Raw genomic sequence first — 20,823 nt, 5'->3', positions numbered from 1 at the left:
GAAACTGACAATGGCTGCATAAATAAGCCCATTAGTTAAAAATGTACGACAAGTGCCCTGTTTGAAGCCTGCGTAGAGGGGTGCGGGTAGACTCCCTCACAGCTGCCTGGCCCCTCAGCAGCTCTCTCACTGCCCAGCACATTCACAATTTAAGTTGGTGGAAAAAATCTGAGCAAATTTCTGATTTGCAACACTCTAGGAACATATTTATTGTCTTTGTGCAAGTGCAAAACACACATATAAATAAAGCTAATGAAAATTCTCGGGGTGATGCCGCTAAAGAGCATAAAATGGGAAATTTTATGGCCATAAGTAGCGTGGGCTGATGGTGATTTTTAAGTCATTGGACCATGATGTTCGGCACTAATCACAGGACTGATGCGGCACAATTACTCTCCCCACTTAATTACTGTTACCTATTACATGGGCCAAGATTCTATTGTCATCTAAATTGGCTACAATTTTACTGTGCATTTCTATTCTTGAGGCATATTATGGAAATGACACACACAACTTCAATCATGAGAGGTTTTTATAAATTTAAGGTCAAAGGCATTTTACGCACATTTAACCTTGTGTCAAACACAAATGAATTCATGGAATCTGCAAACTTTACTGAATTGTCATAGCCAAGCAATCACTAATCTATCATTAAGTGACTATTTCCCAAGACCAAAACAACAAAGGTCAAATAGGTGATTTCATCAGTCATTCATCAAGTTAATGGATTAAGTTGTTAAATCACAATGTTGTTAAAGGGACAGTGCACCCAAAAATGTAAATTCTCTCAACATTTACTTACCCTCATGCCATCCCAGATGTGTGACTTTCTTCCTTCTGCTAAACAAAAACAAAGATTTTTAGAAGAATATTTCAGCTTTGTAGGTCCTCACAATGCAAGTGAATGGGTGCCAACATTTTGAAGCTCCAAAAATGCACAGAAACACAGTATAAAAGTAATCCATAAGATTCCAGTTGTATAATCCATATTTTCTGAAGTGATATGATAGGTGTGGGTGAGAAACTGTTCAATATTTAAGTTCTTCATCTTTAGTTTTTTGTGATTTGCATTATTTGTGCATATTGTCCACTACTAGGCAGGAGGAGAATTTATGGTAAAAAACTGACTGTAATATTGATCTGTTTGCACCCACTCCTAACATATAGCTTCAGAAGATATCGATTTAACCACTGCAGTCTTATAGATTACTTTTTTGCTGTGTTTATGTGCATTTTTAGAGCTTCATACTTCTGGCACCCATTCACTTGCACTGTATAGGCCTACAGAGCTGAAATATTCTTCAAAAAATCTTAATTTGTGTTCATCAGAAGAAAGAAAGTCATACACAGCTGGGATGCCAGGAAGGTGAGTAAATTATGAGAGAATTTTCATTTTTGGGTAAACTGTTCCTTTAACATTGTGCTGGAAGGAAGGTATTTATTTACAATCATAAGTTCCTTAAAAACTTTATGGAGAGCTATCCATCAAGTCTGAATTGCATAAAACATTAAAACAAGTATCGTGTTATCTTATGTCCAGCAGTATAACTTGCCAAATAATGATAATAGTGATTACAACATTGAAATTGCTTGTTTGTGCCCATCATTCTGTTTCTGAAAGACTTGTTTTCTTAGCTGACAATAGGAATATCATTCAGTTACAAGTACATTTCAGGCCAAAACTACATTTCTTTTATTCATGTCTAAGCAGACTCTGCGGGCCAGAGGAGAACGTAAATATACTTCTCCAGCCAAAAAGACAGCAATGTGTGTTTTCAAAACATTCGCTATTTTTATGTTGTCCTCATATAGTAAATAGTAACTCATTATATAAATGAATAGATAACATGATATCTTGTTAGAGTAAAAATCTAACAAGATTTTTTCAAAACAAGATCTTTTCAAAACAAAGATAAAATCTGTGTTGTGAACACTAACAAATTAAACAAATATCCCCAATTATAGACTCCACACAATCTATCCTCCAACTTCTATCTGGTCCTCTCTTTGCTTTGCCTCTCGTCCTGCTCTGGTTAAGCTCACCAACTGAAGTATCCAGCAGTAGCACCTGTTGCCATTTATACAGTGGGTATGGAAAGTATTCAGACCCCCTTAAATTTTTCACTCTTTGTTATATTGCAGCCATTTGCTAAAATCATTTAAGTTCATTTTTTTTCCTCATTATTGTACACACAGCACCCCATATTGACAGAAAAACACAGAATTGTTGACATTTTTGCTCATTTATTAAAAAAGAAAAACTGAAATATCACATGGTCCTAAGTATTCAGACCCTTTGCTGTGACACTCATATATTTAACTCAGGTGCTGTCCATTTCTTCGGATCATCCTTGAGATGGTTCTACACCTTCAATTGAGTCCAGCTGTGTTTGATTATACTGATTGGACTTGATTAGGAAAGCCACACACCTGTCTATATAATACCTTACAGCTCACAGTGCATGTTAGAGCAAATGAGAATCATGAGGTCAAAGGAACTGCCTGAAGAGCTCAGAGACAGAATTGTGGCAAGGCACAGATCTGGCCAAGGTTACAAATTTCTGCTGCCCTTAAGGTTCATAAGAGCACAGTGGCCTCCATAATCCTTAAATGGAAGACGTTTGGGACGACCAGAACCCTTCCTAGAGCTGGCCGTCCGGCCAAACTGAGCTATCGGGGGAGAAGAGCCTTGGTGAGAGAGGTAAAGAAGAACCCAAAGATCACTGTGGCTGAGCTCCAGAGATGCAGTCGGGAGATGGGAGACAGTTGTAGTAAGTCAGCCATCACTGCAGCCATCCACCAGTCGGGGCTTTATGGCAGAGTGGCCCGACGGAAGCCTCTCAGTGCAAGACACATGAAAGCCCGCATGGAGTTTGCTAAAAAACACCTGAAGGACTCCAAGATGGTGATAAATAGATTCTCTGGTCTGATGAGACCAAGATAGAACTTTTTGGCCTTAATTCTAAGCGGTATGTGTGGAGAAAACCAGGCACTGCTCATCACCTGTCCAATACAGTCTCAACAGTGAAGCATGGTGGTGGCAGCCTCATGCTGTGGGGGTGTTTTTCAGCTGCAGGGACAGGACGACTGGTTGCAATTGAGGGAAAGATGAATGCAGCCAAGTACAGGGATATCCTGGACGAAAACCTTTTCCAGAGTGCTCTGGACCTCAGACTGGGCCGAACGTTCACCTTCCAACAAGACAATGACCCTAAGCACACCGCTAAAATAACGAAGGAGTGGCTTCACAACAACTCTGTGACTGTTCTTGAATGGCCCAGCCAGAGTCCTGACTTAAACCCAATTGAGCATCTCTGGAGAGACCTGAAAATGGCTGTCCACCAACGTTTACCATCCAACCTGACAGAACTGGAGAGGATCTGCAAGGAGGAATGGCAGAGGATACCCAAATCCAGATGTGAAAAACTTGTTGCATCTTTCCCAAAAAGACTCATGGCTGTATTAGATCAAAAGGGTGCTTCTACTAAATACTGAACAAAGGGTCTGAATACTTAGGACCATGTGATATTTCAGTTTTTCTTTTTTAATAAATGTGCAAAAATGTCAACAATTCTGTGATTTTCTGTCAATATGGGGTGCTGTGTGTACAATAATGAGGAAAAAAAATGAACTTAAATGATTTTAGCAAATGGCTGCAATATAACAAAAAAGTGAAACATTTAAGGGGGTCTGAATACTTTCCGTACCCACTGTATATGCATCCCTGTCTCTCCCGGGTCATTTCTCTAAACACTTCATTTGTAGATGGGAGATCACATATTACCTCACCAGTAAAAGAGGGCTTTTGTTTATTGCATTTTGTTAATGTTAGGTCTGCCCCGGTGATCTGTGCATATGACAAATAAACTTTGATTTCACACAAGAAGCTGAATGCTCTCCTGATTCTATATGGTGAGAAATATCTGCTTTTATATTTGCTAAACTGACTATTTAAGTTTCAAATTAAATGAACATTGGACACTGACAAGAAGTGTCACAAAGCAGTTTAAATAATTTACATTTTTTTCTTTCTTCTTCATTTTTATATTATGCTCTTCAAACTGCAAATGAGCATATAAAGCAATACAATTTGTTACACATTATTTTAAAATATACATTATTTCAAATTTTTTCCAAGCATGCAGTACTATGTAACCAAAGATGGCTTTAAAGTTGAAAAATTAAACATGTCGCTTGTCTACATTTTGAAAATGTTGAACCTATACATGGAGGCCCAGTAAATCCCATTGCCTGCATTAAGACAAAATCCAAACCCTACAACAGCCAATTTCAAGTCATTCACTTGGAAAATGCTCTGTTTAAAACGTCAAAAGGAGGGCGACTCTTTTCTCGTGCACTTAGATTACCATATTTCTCTCAGGCTTGTGACACCTGCAGCCCACTGAGGGCGTGCAGAACATTGGACTTTACTTCAAACAGCCCAAAGGCTGTGGGTTTGGGTATTGACTGGGATTGAGCTTGTCCAGCTTGGACCCCTCCTACCGCAGATGTACATTAATGCAGAAAAATACAAATCTGTGCAGCAGAAAGAAAGGCCGTTCCTTTTAACTTGCTGTTGTCTAGCTTGATCGTGTCAGGTTGAGGGACCCATTCAAAGGTATTCATGCATCTGCCTTTAAGGAACAATAGCAGCTAGTTTATAAACTGTCTCTTTTGGCTGCCTAAAAGCTTTAGACTCCATTGTTTTGCTCCTCTTAATAAACTTTTGGAGGAGTTCATCAACTTGCCTGAATAGCAGCGCAGAGAGGCCAAAGACACAAAATAACAGACGGTTCCCTTTTCCCTTTTCTTTCTGCCTTTTGAAGTGACTGTTTTTAAATCAGGAATGAGGGCTGTCAGACACCAGATCAATTTTTGGTCAAACAAAAAAGCAAACCACTAAGGGACCAAAAGTTAATTAATAGAAGAATGGAAGACTTGACTTTTTAAATAAAACTGAAAAAGGTGCACATTGAAACCATTGACTTGTGCATACAGTAATTAATGAGCTAAATGTTAATTAATTGCTTCCATTACACAAATCTTGATGGGATTTTAGTCAGAGATGCTCAAATTCAAAAAGGCTACTTAAGGCTCTATCTTCTGGGAAACAGTGAACAGAATTAACAGATTCTGAATTAAGACTTTTAAGCTTGTTAAAAATAAAAAGGAAAAAATATATAGGCTAAATAGTGTTTTAAATGCAAACTGTTGATGCAAATGTGATACACTTCCTTTACAAAAAGTAGGTATCTATCAAACCTCACACCTTTTTACTACTAAACAAATAAGCAAGAATTGCGGACAATAGGCTACTCATGCAGAGATATTTTCCCCCCAAAATAATTGCAAATTCACATAAAATATACTCACATATAATATATTCTTTTTTTTTTTTTTTATACGTAAACTCTATATCGATTGAGTCTATTTAGCCGATGTTCACAAACACCTGCAGTGAATAAACAATCCCTAAACAAATTCTCATTTACACAAACACATACAGTATTTGGACCTATGCATTTTTACATTTGTGTTCAAGAGGTTGTGCAGAGGTGTATAGTAATGAACTACACATAGGCCTGCTTCGTTACTGTACTTAAGTACAGTTTGAATATTTCTTTACTCAAATATAAATATTTCTGTTGACTTTCACTTTTACTTCACATTTTGAATAGAAAAGTAATACTTTTACTCCAATACATTTCTCCCGACCCTTTTGTTACTTTTGCAACTGAGTGCAGCAAACAAAAAAATGCAGCTGCAAATGTGAACTGCACACAGCTTGGCATTAATGATGGCCGATTTGCAAACGAATCGTTTGAGTCTAATATTTTGAATTGTATTCTTTAAAATCAGTCAAATCGGTTCAAAAAGCAGACGATTCGTTTTTTAATACAAATCATGAGAGGAACCTCGGACAACGTGTTTTGTCACTTTAATCTAAGCAGAGAAGAGGCTGTTCATGTAAGTTTTAATCTGTTTTTGTTTAGAAAGTAATTGATATTGGCTGGGTTTCCAGATAACATTGCAACATAAGCATTTATGATCATTTTAACTAATGTCGCTCATAATTTTTTGATGAAGTAATGCCTGTTTCCCAAACCAGCACGTAGATCGATCTTATAAAGTTGAACTTAAGTGGTTCCTTACAGGAGCTGTCCTGTCCAAAGGTGCTGATCACTTTGGTCAGTATGTCCAGGAGTTTGTCTTCTCAACATGATAATAATGTGGAAATATTAACAAACATGGAAGTCGTTTGTAACCTCGTAGAGGTGCCGAAACGTATTAAATATTACAGTTACAAATTGCAATATTAGAATTTAATTAAAGAAATAATGATAGTAAGACAGAGTTTCAGATGTAATTATGCTCAGTTATAGAGATTAATGAAAGTTATGCAATAAATGCATGTAGTGTGAATCACAAAGGGCTCTCTCACGTTTTGCTACTTTGGCTGGAAACTGAACAAAAGCACACAGAACAGGATTAAAATGATGGACATCAGAACTACTCATAGACCTGTCTAAATATGAATAGATCATCTGGTTAGAGTTCAAGGCACTGTGTATGCCTACTTGAAGCCTTACTGATATAATGCAGCATGCAATTTGTTACTGCCTTGTAAAACGACTACAGGCCAGCCAATTTGAAACATCCATTGGAGGAAGGAGGAAGAGGAGGAGGAAGAGAGAGAGGAATCTCTTATTGCACACTCTCACTCTAATCTCCTTTGTTAACCTAATTGTAATGAGTTATTAGTCATATTTATTTCAGTTTTAAACTGCATGGTCACATTAATCACGTATGTCTTCTTAAATAATCTGTTTAATAAGAACATGTCATCTTTCTATTACCATTACAATTATGCTTATCATAGAAGGCCAATATAACGTCATACTGTATTACGTGTCTTTTCATTTAGATCACGTCGATTTGATCATTGTCATTTGTCATTGATTTCTTAGCGATCAAGCGATTTTCAACACTTTTGATCCTCTGGAATAGTTTACAATGTCTTTCCAGAGATCAAAATATTATATGCAATATATTATATACAATTTATTAAATGTCCCATTTTCTTTGATAAACGGTGAAAGATGAGAGAAGACACGTTAAAGTTGCACTTATGGATTTAAGAGTGCTTCAAATCTCTCGTTAATTTACGAACGTTTTTACGAAATATTTACATACAATGCTTTAAGGATAGTGTCTTAGAGAATAAGTAGCCTACTACTTAAGTGATATTAACGTTCAATTTAGTGCTTCGGAAAACCCAGCCAATGAACTTAGAAATACTAACGACGTTTCAAAACTAATATAACCTGAAGAAATTCATTAACACACTTAAAGTAATTTACTTGTAGGCTACTTTTCTTAAATTAATATTCGGGGTTCAATTCAAGTTAAGCTCATTCGACTGCAATATTTGGCATAAAGTTGATTAACACAAACATTTATTTCGACTCGTTCCTCCTTTTCTTAAAAAAAAAAAGGGGAGGGGGTACAGTGGGGCACTTTAATGATGCCAATTTTTGGAAGGTTTAAAGCAGAAATGAAGCTTGTAATTTTATAAAAACGTATACATTAATTATTCTGTTAAAACTCAAGAGCTGTAAAGTTTATCTCTCTTTTTTTTGTTTGTTTTTTTTTTTTTTGCTATAACTTTACACAGAAAAGGTTAGTAAGTGTTTTTGTCACACTAAAATCCTTTTATCACACATTTTGTTTATGTCTTGTGACTGATTCTCCGTTTTTTTTTTTTTTTTACGGATTGGCCCCCATTCACTTCCACTGTGAGTGCCTCACTGTAACCCAGATTTGTGCTTTTTTAAAGAAAAGGAGGGACGAATCTAAATTAATTTGTGTGGTAATCACCTTTATGCCACATGTTGCAGTGGATTGAGCTTAACTTGTATTGAACACGGACTATTTCTATACGCTTAATATCAGTTAGGCTTCTTTAATACTTTTACTTTAGAATTGTTCTCATGTGGTACTTAAACATTTAGGTCTGCTTGAGTACATTTCCAAATAGGTAACTAGAAGTTTGACCACTGGCTATTTTATACCTATAACACTGTCCAGAGGTTACTTTTCTTTTCTGTTTATGAGTGTCCTTAACCACGTTTGACACTACTGCTTTGTGGAAGGATTCCCTTTTGTTAGCTGATCAGCCTCCCATTGGGTCTCCAGACACTTCTTGGCATTTGTCGGCTAAAATGAAAGAAGGATTAAGGAATGGCTACTGAATACTCCATGGTAAAGGAGTGGGCAGCAATTCCCCCAATTCAAACCCCCCTCTTCCACTTTGGGAACTCCTCTTTTCGTATATTTGTATTCCCAAAGAGGCCATTAAAGCTGGTTTGAAAGCGATACGAACAATAAGATCAAAATCAACAAGTCAAGTCGTATGTTGAAGGTTTCCTTAAATTGAACACCCATAAATATGTGCAATTACATAGTCTATTTAAATAGTAAGCCAGTCTATGTTTGCCGTTAATTCCGTATTCTTTATTTGGTAAATCTATTTTGTAGGCCTATACCAAGATATTTATTCTTATCAGTTGATGCTCCTTAGATACATTTAGTCGTTTGTTGTTTTTATTCTCAGCTTCTTAGATAGCCTGATTATTGCAATATACATTTATATTTAAACATAAAATTATATGCCATATGCCCTATTTTTATTTTTGTTTTTCGTTTCTTGATATGTTAAATGATTTTTTTATCTACCAATTTCTAATTTTGGCCCAATTAAGTCTTTATTTGGGGTCACCAAGAGTTCCGACGGCTTCCAATTTTATGGGGCAGAGTACATCACTAAAGAGATGGCGAGTCCAGTGCATCAAAACACTTTTGTGACATAAGCCCGGAGGCCAATACTTGTATTAGTGTCAGCAGGAGTTTCCCCCAGTCGTTTGTTCGTTTTGTTCTTCTGTTCAAACAGGATGCCCACCCCCACACTCTACAGCACAGTGCCAATCTCTGTGAATGACATGAATTTTTGACCATCTAATTTGACAGTTTTTTAAATATCATGCAGGTTGCAGGTATTCCATGTCAGCCCTGATAAGGGCTTAATTGAAACCTTTTGAGGTTTAATTTTATATTTGGCGTAAACGACGGGGGATCTTTAAAGTTCTTGAGTGCAAAAGGATTATGCCCTTTTTATATGTGAAGAAAAAAATCCCCATGTTTTACAGATAATTTTTTAATATCACTAAGTAGGCCGAAATGGGAGATTGTCCCCATAAAAACACGCAGCAGAGATCCAAAAAGCCATTCGCATAGTAATATGTGCACTAAGATAGTCCTTGTCCCACATGGCAAGAAATACTTTAATTAATAGACAGGCCGTCTTGAAAGTAGTACTGGCAGTCTGTAATATGATGAGCTGCCATTGTCGTAGTGTCACCACAAATGTTTCCGATAAGAAAAAGCACCCATGGATCAAAGACTATAAGCCTCTCAATTTCCTCAAAACGCCTCTACTTTTCTGCACCTACTTTCTTTTTTGTCATCTTCCTCTCTCCCTTAAACATCTAAAAACCCAATAAATCCACTTCATGGCATCTACAGGGTCCGCCCCAGGTTAACAGGTCAGCAAAGCTGTTGAAAATAATTGCATATTAATATTCTGTGCAAGAACACGCGTTTTCAAAGCAGTGCGTTTTCAAAATGATTAACGCACTTGATTGACCGATGATGTTCTATTCGGTTGATACGCTCTTTCAGTGGTATAAACTAAAACTACGTCTTGCGTCAATAAATAATCCAAATAAACTATTTAAATATAACGACGTTAAAGACGTAAAGACATATACGTTAACCAATACCAAAACCAATACCTAACCCTAAGACATTATTAAAAAAATAAATAATAATAATTTGGTTCAGACCTAGACTATTTCGTATTAACTTGGTTTGAAAAATAATTTCCTCATCATAGTACAGGACTAAAGTTAGCATGTAATTCAGTTAAACTGCAAATGTTTCACGAGTCAACGCGGTTGACACATACATTTGCTCTGGTGTCATGATCTCTGGATTAGTACATTTCACATTAGTAGCCTATAGTCTCATAATTAGGTGATGTCCTTGCAAAGAGATTGTTTTAACACACTCTACACTACGTCATACTTCTAAATTAGTAGAATTGTTTCTGTTCGTCATAAGCTTAATACTGTAAAAATGTTTTGTCAGTTAACTTAAAAATTGATGTGGTAATATCTAAATTAAGCCAAAACTATTATCTAATAAGAATGAGTAGAAATAACTCCTTAAGGTAACTCAAAAACTTTTTACAATGGGTTAACAGTGCATTTTCCATTTTACTGTAATTAATTTCTATAATGATAAGACATATTTGTATTAATTTGTCAGTTGAAGAAATACATAATAATAAGAGCGCAATAAAAATAATAATAATAATAATAATTTATTCATATATTTTCTTTACAAATAAAAAACTCCCTCTCCACAAAATTCCAACGAAATGTGTTGGGTAGCAGTGTGGGGAAAGGGGAGGTTAATCCGAGTTTAATACATTGACGCAGAGCGCAGGACCGCGGCTCTGATGATTGTGTTATCTCTTCCCAACATTTGGGTCTGCCTCAATTTCAGCCCAGCCAAATAGCTGCGAGAAAGTGCATATGGAGTGACTCTCGATGCCTGAGGGGGAAAAAAAATATTAATAGCTAAATAACTTCCCCATACTTTTACTAAATCTCTTTCTCTCTCTCTCTCTCTCTCTCTCTCTCTCTCTCTCTCTCTCTCTCTCTCTCTCTCTCTCTCTCTCTCTCTCTCTCTCTATCTCTCTCTTTCTCTTTATATATAAATATATGTTTGAAGTGGTGTCCTGACTCATTCTATGGTCCCTTTTTCAAACGAGACTTAATTCAAATTCTCAAATATAACTTTAGTTTTTCTACAAATACCTGAGATCTATTTGCATGCCAACATGGTGACAACATTTTCATTTTCTCCTCAAAATTGATCTTTTACAGTATTTTCGAAACAGGTTTGCTCATTAGGCGGCGGTATATCTCCGTCACAGGCACTCATTCGATTTTCCTCGATGTGTCTGTCTTGTTTCATGATTCTCTAAATATTGTGATGAAAGCCTCGTTTTGAATCTGCTCCTGTTCTCCAGCCAGATTCACAGTGGTCACTTCACAATTAACGAGTTAATTAATAGTCATAGAGTCTAATGACGCCAAAGAGTCGAAAGAGCCATGGTTGCCTTTTTATTTCCTAATCTACCAATAAAATCAGGTAATCCGTCGGGTTGTAGGTATCAATTGGTGTCTTCTGTGGGATTAGTTGTTTAAATCAATAGATGTAAAACGGAGAATCAGTAAATCTCCATTAATTGGCCAACGATTGTTTTTGCTTTTGTTTTTGTTTTATTTTTCCTCTGGTCAAATTAGATGTTAATTGGTCGAGTAAAACGTGGTCCAAGAAGCTCTCTGTTTTAAGACTACGTGTTCTTAAACGGAGAGTGAATTTCAGAACATTCAATATAAAAGCACAGCCATCAGCACAGAAAGGCTAAATTCGTTAAATACAATAATACATCATGACAGGATATGCTTTTGGGACATGCCCAGCATTTTAGCTCATTTCAAAAGGATCACATAACAAATAGCACAACTTGTGTTTTAAACCTGCATGATTGTGAACAATCAGCATGTTGTAGCTAAATTAAGAAGCCAGGGGTCAATTTCACCCCCACAGTAATAAAAAAACAATCTCAATTTGTCCACAAATCGTATGCTTAGAGTTTTTTTTTTTTTTTTTATATACAGTTTGTGCGTCAAATCAACTAAAATAATCCACAAAATACACTAAAACAATCATACAAAATAAACCAATCCCTAACAAGTGTGAGCAAAACGTACAATCTCATGAATTTGTGCCGAAGTCTAGGCAGTGAGGGCCGTTTAAAGATGAAAGCGAAGAGAAAGAAAGGGCTCAATTTAATCTGCTTTAAACCCCTTCAAAATAACGTTGTGCTTGGAACTCGGCGAGTAAGAGCTGATTGGGATAAATAAGTTTCTACTATGCCTGTGAGCTATTACACCCATCTCCAACACGGCCGCTTGTTCAAAAGACACGTTTTCATTACGAACTCTAATAAGTCTTAACATTATTAAATGCCAGTCGGATGATCAAGTGAAACAACCCCGGAGAAAAAATCTTTTTAAGTCTGGAAAAGATTGCTTTTGAGCTCCATCACGTTTGCATGACACCGTACAGCTAAAGTGTGCAAAATACGTATGAATGACAAAATGTAAGACAAATGTGCAGTGAATTTGAAAGCTTAAAATGTCAATAAACATTCTCATATGCACACGAATGTTAGGGCTGAAGTCCCCTGGCAGACATCCATGCATCAGTTGAAATATGACTTTTCTTTATGTAGCCTACTGTGTTTTAAATTGATATAGGGCAGTGGCAGAAATTCCTAATCACGGATTGTCACTTCGTATATTCGTAATCCATTCGCCGTGGCTCCTGCTGGTCTCTGAATTGTGTCAGTCGCAGGCGCAGACCTTGAGCTCAACGCCTGTCCACTGAGGTTGTTATAAGGGCGTGTTATTTATGCCCGCACGCACACATTCGCACAAACACCAAACACATTTTAAATAACTTGTGTACAGAGTTGTAAGTAGCAAACAATTAAAAAAGACATTTAATCTGTTGTTTTAAATGTACGATGAGGTTGAATTAAAACAGACCTATTCTCAACGAATAACGGATGTTGAAAAAACATAAGCATAACGACGAACCCCACCTCTAAACCACTTCTCTAAACGTCAACTAAGAAACACAATAGTGATTCCAAAAAGAGCAGTGGGCATTTTCAAACAAGAATAAAACATTTTGCACCCTCCAAATCTCATTCTATTCCAACAGACGATTCCATAATATTACAAAACTATCTACCAGCAGGGTGTATTGAATAATTTATCTCTCTATAGTTCCCCTCTTAGCCTTTTGTTAAGTTTTCCCCCTCCCTTTACGGAGTTTTAAATGTGAAAGGACGGGTTCGTTCCTTCTTTCGAAACCTTGCTTTTAGGCTTTTCTTTGTACCACAGATTCTTTGCTCCAGAAGAGCTTCAATGAAGCAGAGATCTTTGGACTGAAGTTCATCTTCAAGTTTAAAAAAGACTATAGGACAAAAACGGCAATGTTTTGTAATGTTGCTTTACTAGCCTATGCAAACAATATGATTTCTTCTTTTTCCAACCAAAATATTAGGAAATTTTGCACACCATTACGCTGTCGACATTTGCTATATTATATAGATTATATATTATATTATATATTTGCCAGAATTATATATATATATATATATATATATATATATATATATATATATATATATATATATATATAGTATAAAATATAGCAGTAGAGCAGTAGAGTATATATACTATATACTTACTGTATATAGTATATATATATATATATATATATATATATATGTATATATATATATATATATATATATATATATATATATATATATATATATAGGCCTATATATATATGAACACTCTACTGCTCTACTGCTATATTTTATAACAGTGTAGCCTACAATAAAAATAACAATATTATAGTCTCAATGACAATATTGTTACTGGAAATACTCTTCACTCCGTGCCAGATTGAAAGGTCTGTTAATGTGCGAATGAGCGTGCCGAATTATCGCGAGAACCAGAGGGCAACGTTTAATTTATGGGTTGTAATTGATATTGATTGCCACATCGGTCATCTGTCAGTTACCGTTTCTCAGCGTCAAATGAGTCTGTTGTAGCTACAAATAGATCAAGGCCTAAATACCTCCCGTCAGGGCCAATATAAATACATACTAAATCAAATGAGTAAATGGCAGTTCAACAGGCAGATTAACTGCAAGCGTTTGAAAGCATGGACACATAGAGCGCACACCGATTTAATATACAAACACATAGTTTCTTAACATAGTTCATGTGTAACGTTTATTTATACAAGCTGTCAGGTGTATTTTGCACGATACAATCAGAAGAATATTTAATTGATTTACCTTTGTCTCCCAGTATTCCGTCAATGCTGTGCTTAGTTTTTTTTTCCCCACTTTCATCTTTTTTGTCACAATCTTCCTCGTCGTCTTTCTTGCCGAACCGCGCGCGGAGAACCCGGCTAATAGAACTTACTGATGGTATAAGTAAATGACAATAAAACGACAATGTTAACATAGGACTTTAATAATAATAATAATAATAATAATATAGACAACATCAATATTTCGTAAATAAGGTAGATACATTAAAAAAGTAGCCTATATTATCGTTTAAATGTAGTTATGGGCAATTCAATTGCAATTCATTTTCTTTTCAAATCTATTCATTTATGTCCAAAATGTTTGATAGAAATTGCGCTGGACGTCTGAGATGCATGTGATAAAATATTGACATGATTAAAAAAAGGGGGCTGCTTACCAGATGAGGCCTCACCTGAGGGAACTGTGCTTCTGTCACACACACCGTCCTTCAAAAGTTTGTCCCGAATCTCCCAACTGAACATACCAGGATTTTCGCGCTTGTATTCTTCGATTCGCTTTTCCACGTCAGGCGTTGCCACCTGCTTTTGTGTTTAATTGATAAGTATAGAGAAAATACGAAGATAACGATAAAAAGAGAGTATGGGAGATGGGAAAAGACAGAACAGAATACATTTTAGAACAAACTGTAGGCCTATATTAACTTGCTCATGCTAAATAACCTGTCCTTACTTTTTTGCTTTTCTCTATTGAAAATACTATAAATATGTCCGGAGGTTGTCGTTGTCATGACATAGTAGCCTACTAAATAATAATAATATTATTAATAATAATGTACTTACTCTGGGTTTACTTCCTCCAATTGCTCCAGGACGGATCGAACCAGTTTCTTGATAGCGGCAAAGGATTTTGGACACACAACCGTGGGAAACACGAAGTTGTCGGGAGATCACGCATGGACGGATGCCGTGGTGAGCCATCTCAACTATTTTGTGGCGGATATGATTTGGCAAAGGTCTGCCATTGATGAATACTCCGCCAAGCTGATTCACCCGACCTTGACCCAGAGGAGTTGAAACTGTGCGGTAAAGAAACCGGAATTAAATCTATCTTTGGCTAGTTTTCGCTAAAACTTCAGATTTCTTTCATTCTGACTCTTTTAAAAATGCGTTCGACCTTTTTTTCAAAAGACAAACTAAAATCTTCTAAAATTATTGGATATATCATCCAAATAATGCATACTGTTTCTTTAACCAAGCCCTGTATCAAGAACCAGAGAAGCACTTAGAAAAAAGTGGAATATCACTTTCTAGGCTAACTAAATAATTTGTGTTAAAATATAGGTCTACTGATTAAAATAACAAAAATATATATCCAAAAGGCTAATACAACTATATAGCCTAATTGGTGGTCTTCCTATTATACATTTTCTTGGCTTGTTGTTCAATATTCTCACTCATCTTGAGATCCACCAACAATTGCTGTTTCTGTTAGTTTGAAGAAGAAGAAAAAAATGCTATTTTTAACAAGCCAAGAAAGTGTGTGTATATATATAGCTGCAAATTATTATTATTATTATTATTATTATTATTATTATTATTATTATTATTATTATTATTATTTATTTTATAAATTTTTTCCGGGATAACGTTATTTAACTGATTTATTTTAAGTGACTCTTTCGGCCTTCACAAGCCGCGTCCTGCTTAATTATTCGCACTCATGTTGTTCAAATATTGGTATAACTCTTTGATATGCAATCTAGTTTCTTTTGCGACACTGGACCACTTCAACAAATCCTACAGTGACAGGCAGGCGTAGTGTTTGCGAGTTTATTTGAGCCATTTAAACACGAACCTTGTCTGGCCAACAAAATGGCATTTTGAAATGTTTTTGTTTTTATCTGTTGCACTGAATTGGCCATCAAAATGTGATAAAGTAAAAAAAATCGAATGTATAGGCCTATTAAAAAAATAAAATAAATGTCGATAACGAAAAGTCAATTCGGCCATTGCGAACACATGGTCTAAATACAGCTGAGAACTTTGTACTTAACTGTTTACAACATTTTTTAACATCTCAGCCAAGAATTAAAGCTTAATTTGTAGGCCTGTGACTTGCCATCAAATTGCATTATAAATGATAAATAGTGTAGGCTGTCCTACACTTGTCCAACCAACCTTCCAGTGGGAATCCAGAGCGGGGATAGTTTTGTCCAGGAGCCGGTCGCATCATTCGTGGTGCTGTTCCCGCTAAAGATGACATTCTACTTTAAATAACTGACGAGGCACAATAAGGCTGATGTTTAAACTGCTAAAGCAAGTCCAGACTTGGTGTTGCTTGACTAAAAATGTACTGAAGTCCTCTTTTTCAAAAAGTGGAAAATAAAAAAATATCCAACCAGACCTTAGAGGAGATGTGAAACCTCCAAAACAAATCAAACAAAGATAAACACTTCTGTCCTCTCGTGGGGGTCATGAGCGAAACAACTACTGCAGAAACAAGATGCAGCGCGCGCCAAATAGGGGTACTCCAAATGCTCTCGAGTGAACAAAGGTTACTTAATTCTTTGCAGTGTTTTCTTAAAAGGTCTGATAGTTTTGGATGACAAAGTCTGCTTAGGGGTTGGAGTCAGTTGGAGTGGATAACTTTAGCGCGCGGTGTAGGAGGGGTGTCGCGCACGCCGATAGGCTCTCGCAGTCGTCTTTTATTCATGTGGCCATGGTGGGGAACAAGTAAGTTTTTTTTCTTCTTCTCGACCAATCACAGAAAGCAGAGGGTAAGACAAATATGCACGCACAAGAGTGCCCAGCTTTTCATTCTGACTCCATGAGATTGTCTTAGAGTAGAAATCAAAACATCTGATCGATCATGACTATAAAATGAATATGCCTAATTATAAGTAAAAATAAAAATAGCAATTTTTTTTAGATGTTTTATTTAATACCAAGCAATTAGTATTATTATTATTGTTGTTATTTTATTTATTTGTATTTATTAGCCTCTTCATACAAAGTCAATTGTGCAACCCAAAATTCTGTTGGATTTATATATTTATATATATTTTTTACACAGAACAAAAACTTTAGTTTTTCAGCTCTTTGATTACAACAAATATTAAGGCAGAGGCTTCTAACTGATGTATTCTGTTATATTGAGTTCCTTAATTAAAAGTATACAAGCTAATAACGATAGCTATGTTAATGCTAGCCTGAAGGCTTGAACATTTAAAACCAATATTTGTTCGAGCACATTTAGTCTTCGATATATTTGTTTGTTTGTTTGTCAGTCAATAATGCAGTATAGTCGTTCTTACACATTTGCGTTAGTTTAAACACCGTCCTCCTTTAAAACACCAATTCCATCACATCTTGGAAAGCCAAGCAGTTTGAACTTTATCAACGGTACGACAAAGTAATTCTGACTTTTTTAAATAAAACAACAGACTATTTAATTGGACAATGTGCATGAAAGTTGGACAAATTAGACAGGAGCAGAATAAAACATATATGTTGCGTGTATAAATTGTACTAAATTGTATAAATAAACAATTTCAGAACCTCATTTCAATGCCAAAACGTGTCCGTTTTTAAATCAAGCAATATCAAGCTAATTATAATAATAATGACGTAAAAAGGAACGTTTTGTGCTACCTATTTGTCAAACAAGGTGTGTTGCTGATGAATGCATATTAAATTAAATTAACATAACATAACATAGGTCATTAACAACCATTATAAAAATCAGTAGGCCTAATTCATGTAGGCCTACATTCAAACATATGCAGAACATTTACAACAAACACACACATTTCATGACATTGTTTTTCTGTATTAGCCTATATATGAAGCATGATATAATGTAATGACACTGGTTAATGTTATTAATGAAAGTCAGCTGAGTGTGACTGAACTATAACTTTTAGTCCTTATATCAGCCACTAACAAAACTAATTAGTAATTAACGCGAACACAAAGATTGCTTAGGTGTGCCATGTGTGCGTTTAAAAAAAACATCAAACACGCGTATTCAATTTTAAGAACAGACAGGCAGTAATGACTTGAAAGCTGTGCTTTGTTGTTAACAATGGCGTCGTTAATTTGTGTGCATTGCTGGTTAATATATACGTCCACATGGCCAAGCATGTCACATCCCATGGGACCAGAATTGAATGCCTTTGTGGTCTCCTAAATAGACAGCGGTGTGAAACAAGACAACCCTTGCAGATGTCAAAGAAAATGTTGTTGACATGAGTTTGGGCAAAACTTTTTTTCTTTTCTTCTTTTTTTAAATCAGGAGGAAGTTTGAGTTTTGTTTGTTTAGATGTTTCTAAGATACGTTTTGCCTTTGTTTTCAATGCAAAATGACACATTTTTGACAAGGGGAAAAGTCCATAATGTAACCACTAACTTTTATTTTGACGTAGCAATAGCTGGAGAATACACATCACCCTACATTTGGATAAATACATTCGGATCCCCAATATCTGGCAAGTAACCACAACATTTTCAAAGACCTTTTTTTTATAAAGCCTTATTAATGTGTCGCATCATTCCTATGCAATTGCAGGTAACCTCAACATCATATTTCACAACTGGACAAAGATAGTCAGGCTTGTTTGGAGAAAATGGCATTTCATTTTGAACTGCAGTTAAATAAAATAAAAAATGATGAGAGAAGGGAGAGAATGCAATATTGCCTTTGAATGCAATACATTTTCTAATGTTGTTCAGCTCAGGTTTAATGACAATGCATCAATGGTGGACTCCAAGTATTACACAAGTCGTGCCTCAGATACATTATAGATGACGACACATTTCTTGGGCAGATCTGTGAATTCTAAATTAAATGTCACCCTTAAAGTCTTCGTTTATATTGTCCATCGGCTGAATTATTCTCTATGTTTTTAAAATGCAACTTTGTTGAAATATTTGTTGTAGTAATACACACAATTCTATTTTTTTCTAAGTAATCACAAAACCCGTAAAAATCAGGGATCGTAAAAATAATATTTGTAAAATGGATGCATTTCAATTTCATATTTAAAAAAAATCATAAATAGGCTAACATTTTATCATTATTATTTTATGTATTTATTTATTTATGGCGTATGTGGTCTTGTGCTTCATTTTGGATTGCATGTGCTCGCCCTATACATATACAGTAAATAGGCATATCATACAAGAAACTGAAGCACAGACTCGCTGTAACTTAAATATCACTTGAGTCATCATCTCGGTCACCTATTTCTCCAGAATCATACATGGAGATCTACACGACGTTTTTGTAAGATGTCAATGATATGGGCATTGACATTGTATTTTGGTCTGATGTGGGGGCCATTTGAGAATTACTGACACAAAACAGTGACTTGCCACTAGATGGTGTTAAAGAACAGAAAATGAAATTTCTTTAGGATTTATTTCTTTTGAATATTTTTTCTGGTTCTAATTGTGTGACTGGGATTTATTCACCTGTGTGTTGTAATTTGATCAAATAAAGCACTGTCTTCTTACTTATAATGCAAAATATATTTCAGAAATACAGCTGAAGTATTGCCATGTTATTATTGTTTGTCTTGAGCATTCAATGCGTGAAAACTTTTTTTCCATCACAGTATTCAGATATAAAGTACATGCCCTATTATATCACTAACAGAACACGTTCATACCTATTATCACCTAACATTTTGTGAAACTTACTGATGTATTAAAGAGACAGTTCACCCCAAAATTAAAATTCTTTCATAATTTATTCACCAAAAGGCAAAAAGTCTGAAATACACATTGAACAAAAATGTCAATTAATATAATAGAGAAATCAATGTAAATGTATTTCCAACATAACATTCTATACTGTCTGAAATTCTGGTTAGGTATTAGATTGGTGAAAAAAACAGTTAGCATATGGTTCTGTAATCATAATTATTTCTATAACAAAAGCTTTTAAAAAATAAGACACATAAGACACACAATTGTCACAATATTACAAAAATAATATTATTATTTGTACAATTTTAAACACTTTTGTGCTGCTTAAAATAAAATGTTACTGGAATCTGTTCTGTTGAAAAAGTTGTGGGGCCTATTGCTGTCCCGTAGACACAGGAATAAAGAGCATGAAAAGTGAATGTGCAGAGCTGCATATCTGAAACACAAATGCAAGAAAAGAAGCCAGCAAGGAGAGACAGAGTGGAGAGAGAAGGAAAGAGAGCAGGTGCACCAGATCACACAAAGCCCAGCAGACTAAGGTTGAGTTCCATATGACACTTTTAGCATTGGGGCAGAATAACATTCCAGCTGGAAGGTTTTAAAGGTGTTAAATCACTGGCTCAGTAATGACATTCTGTCCCCATACATCACTAAAAGCAAGGGAAGGAATGTCTGTGAGGTAGAGCCATCTTTCTCACAAGCATTCCTACCCATTAGCACAATAGTTTGCACTAATATTCAGCATAAATGCTCATTGTTTGACATACTCAACATTTTGAGTATTTTGAGATACATGTTTACATGTTCAGATGTAAAAAAAATAAAATAAAAAAAACTTCCAAAACAGATGCACTGAATTTGCGCTGCATGCAAGATAAGCCAATTGGTGTTTAAATGTAGCCAGGCCAGCTTTTCAAGCCTTTTTTGTATTTGAAGCATGACTCAGCTTTTACAAATGTTACAAATCCAGGCTTTAGAGGCACTAATGAGTTATAAAATCATATTTAGCCATATTACCTAATATGTCATATAAAACATATAAGCCATCCTGCTTTATTTGTG

The 20,823-nt window shown here is 35.5% G+C and overlaps 1 protein-coding gene across 4 annotated transcripts in view; it reads right to left on the bottom strand.

Annotated features, from left to right (window-relative positions):
- Positions 1–16,645, bottom strand: part of LOC127628368 (paired box protein Pax-7-like) — a 62,999-nt gene extending 46,354 nt beyond the window's left edge. Inside the window, exons 1-4 of one of the 4 annotated variants that reach the window (XM_052105073.1) lie at positions 16,231–16,645; positions 14,893–15,128; positions 14,490–14,634; positions 14,075–14,203 (exon numbers count right to left, since the gene is read on the bottom strand). In XM_052105073.1, coding sequence (XP_051961033.1) covers positions 14,075–14,203; positions 14,490–14,634; positions 14,893–15,128; positions 16,231–16,315 — 595 coding nt within the window. In that variant the 5' untranslated portion in view covers positions 16,316–16,645. The remainder of the gene's footprint in view (positions 1–14,074; positions 14,204–14,489; positions 14,635–14,892; positions 15,129–16,230) is intronic. The other 3 variants (XM_052105075.1, XM_052105074.1, XM_052105077.1) reach the window with 3 other exon arrangements.
- Positions 16,646–20,823: the final 4,178 nt, after the last annotated feature.

The sequence above is a fragment of the Xyrauchen texanus genome, chromosome 35 (genome assembly GCF_025860055.1).
Source record: "Xyrauchen texanus isolate HMW12.3.18 chromosome 35, RBS_HiC_50CHRs, whole genome shotgun sequence".
In the NCBI taxonomy this organism is placed as follows: domain Eukaryota; kingdom Metazoa; phylum Chordata; class Actinopteri; order Cypriniformes; family Catostomidae; genus Xyrauchen; species Xyrauchen texanus.
The sequence above is the reverse complement of the archived record's forward strand: the minus strand, read 5'-3'. Positions and strand labels throughout refer to the sequence as shown.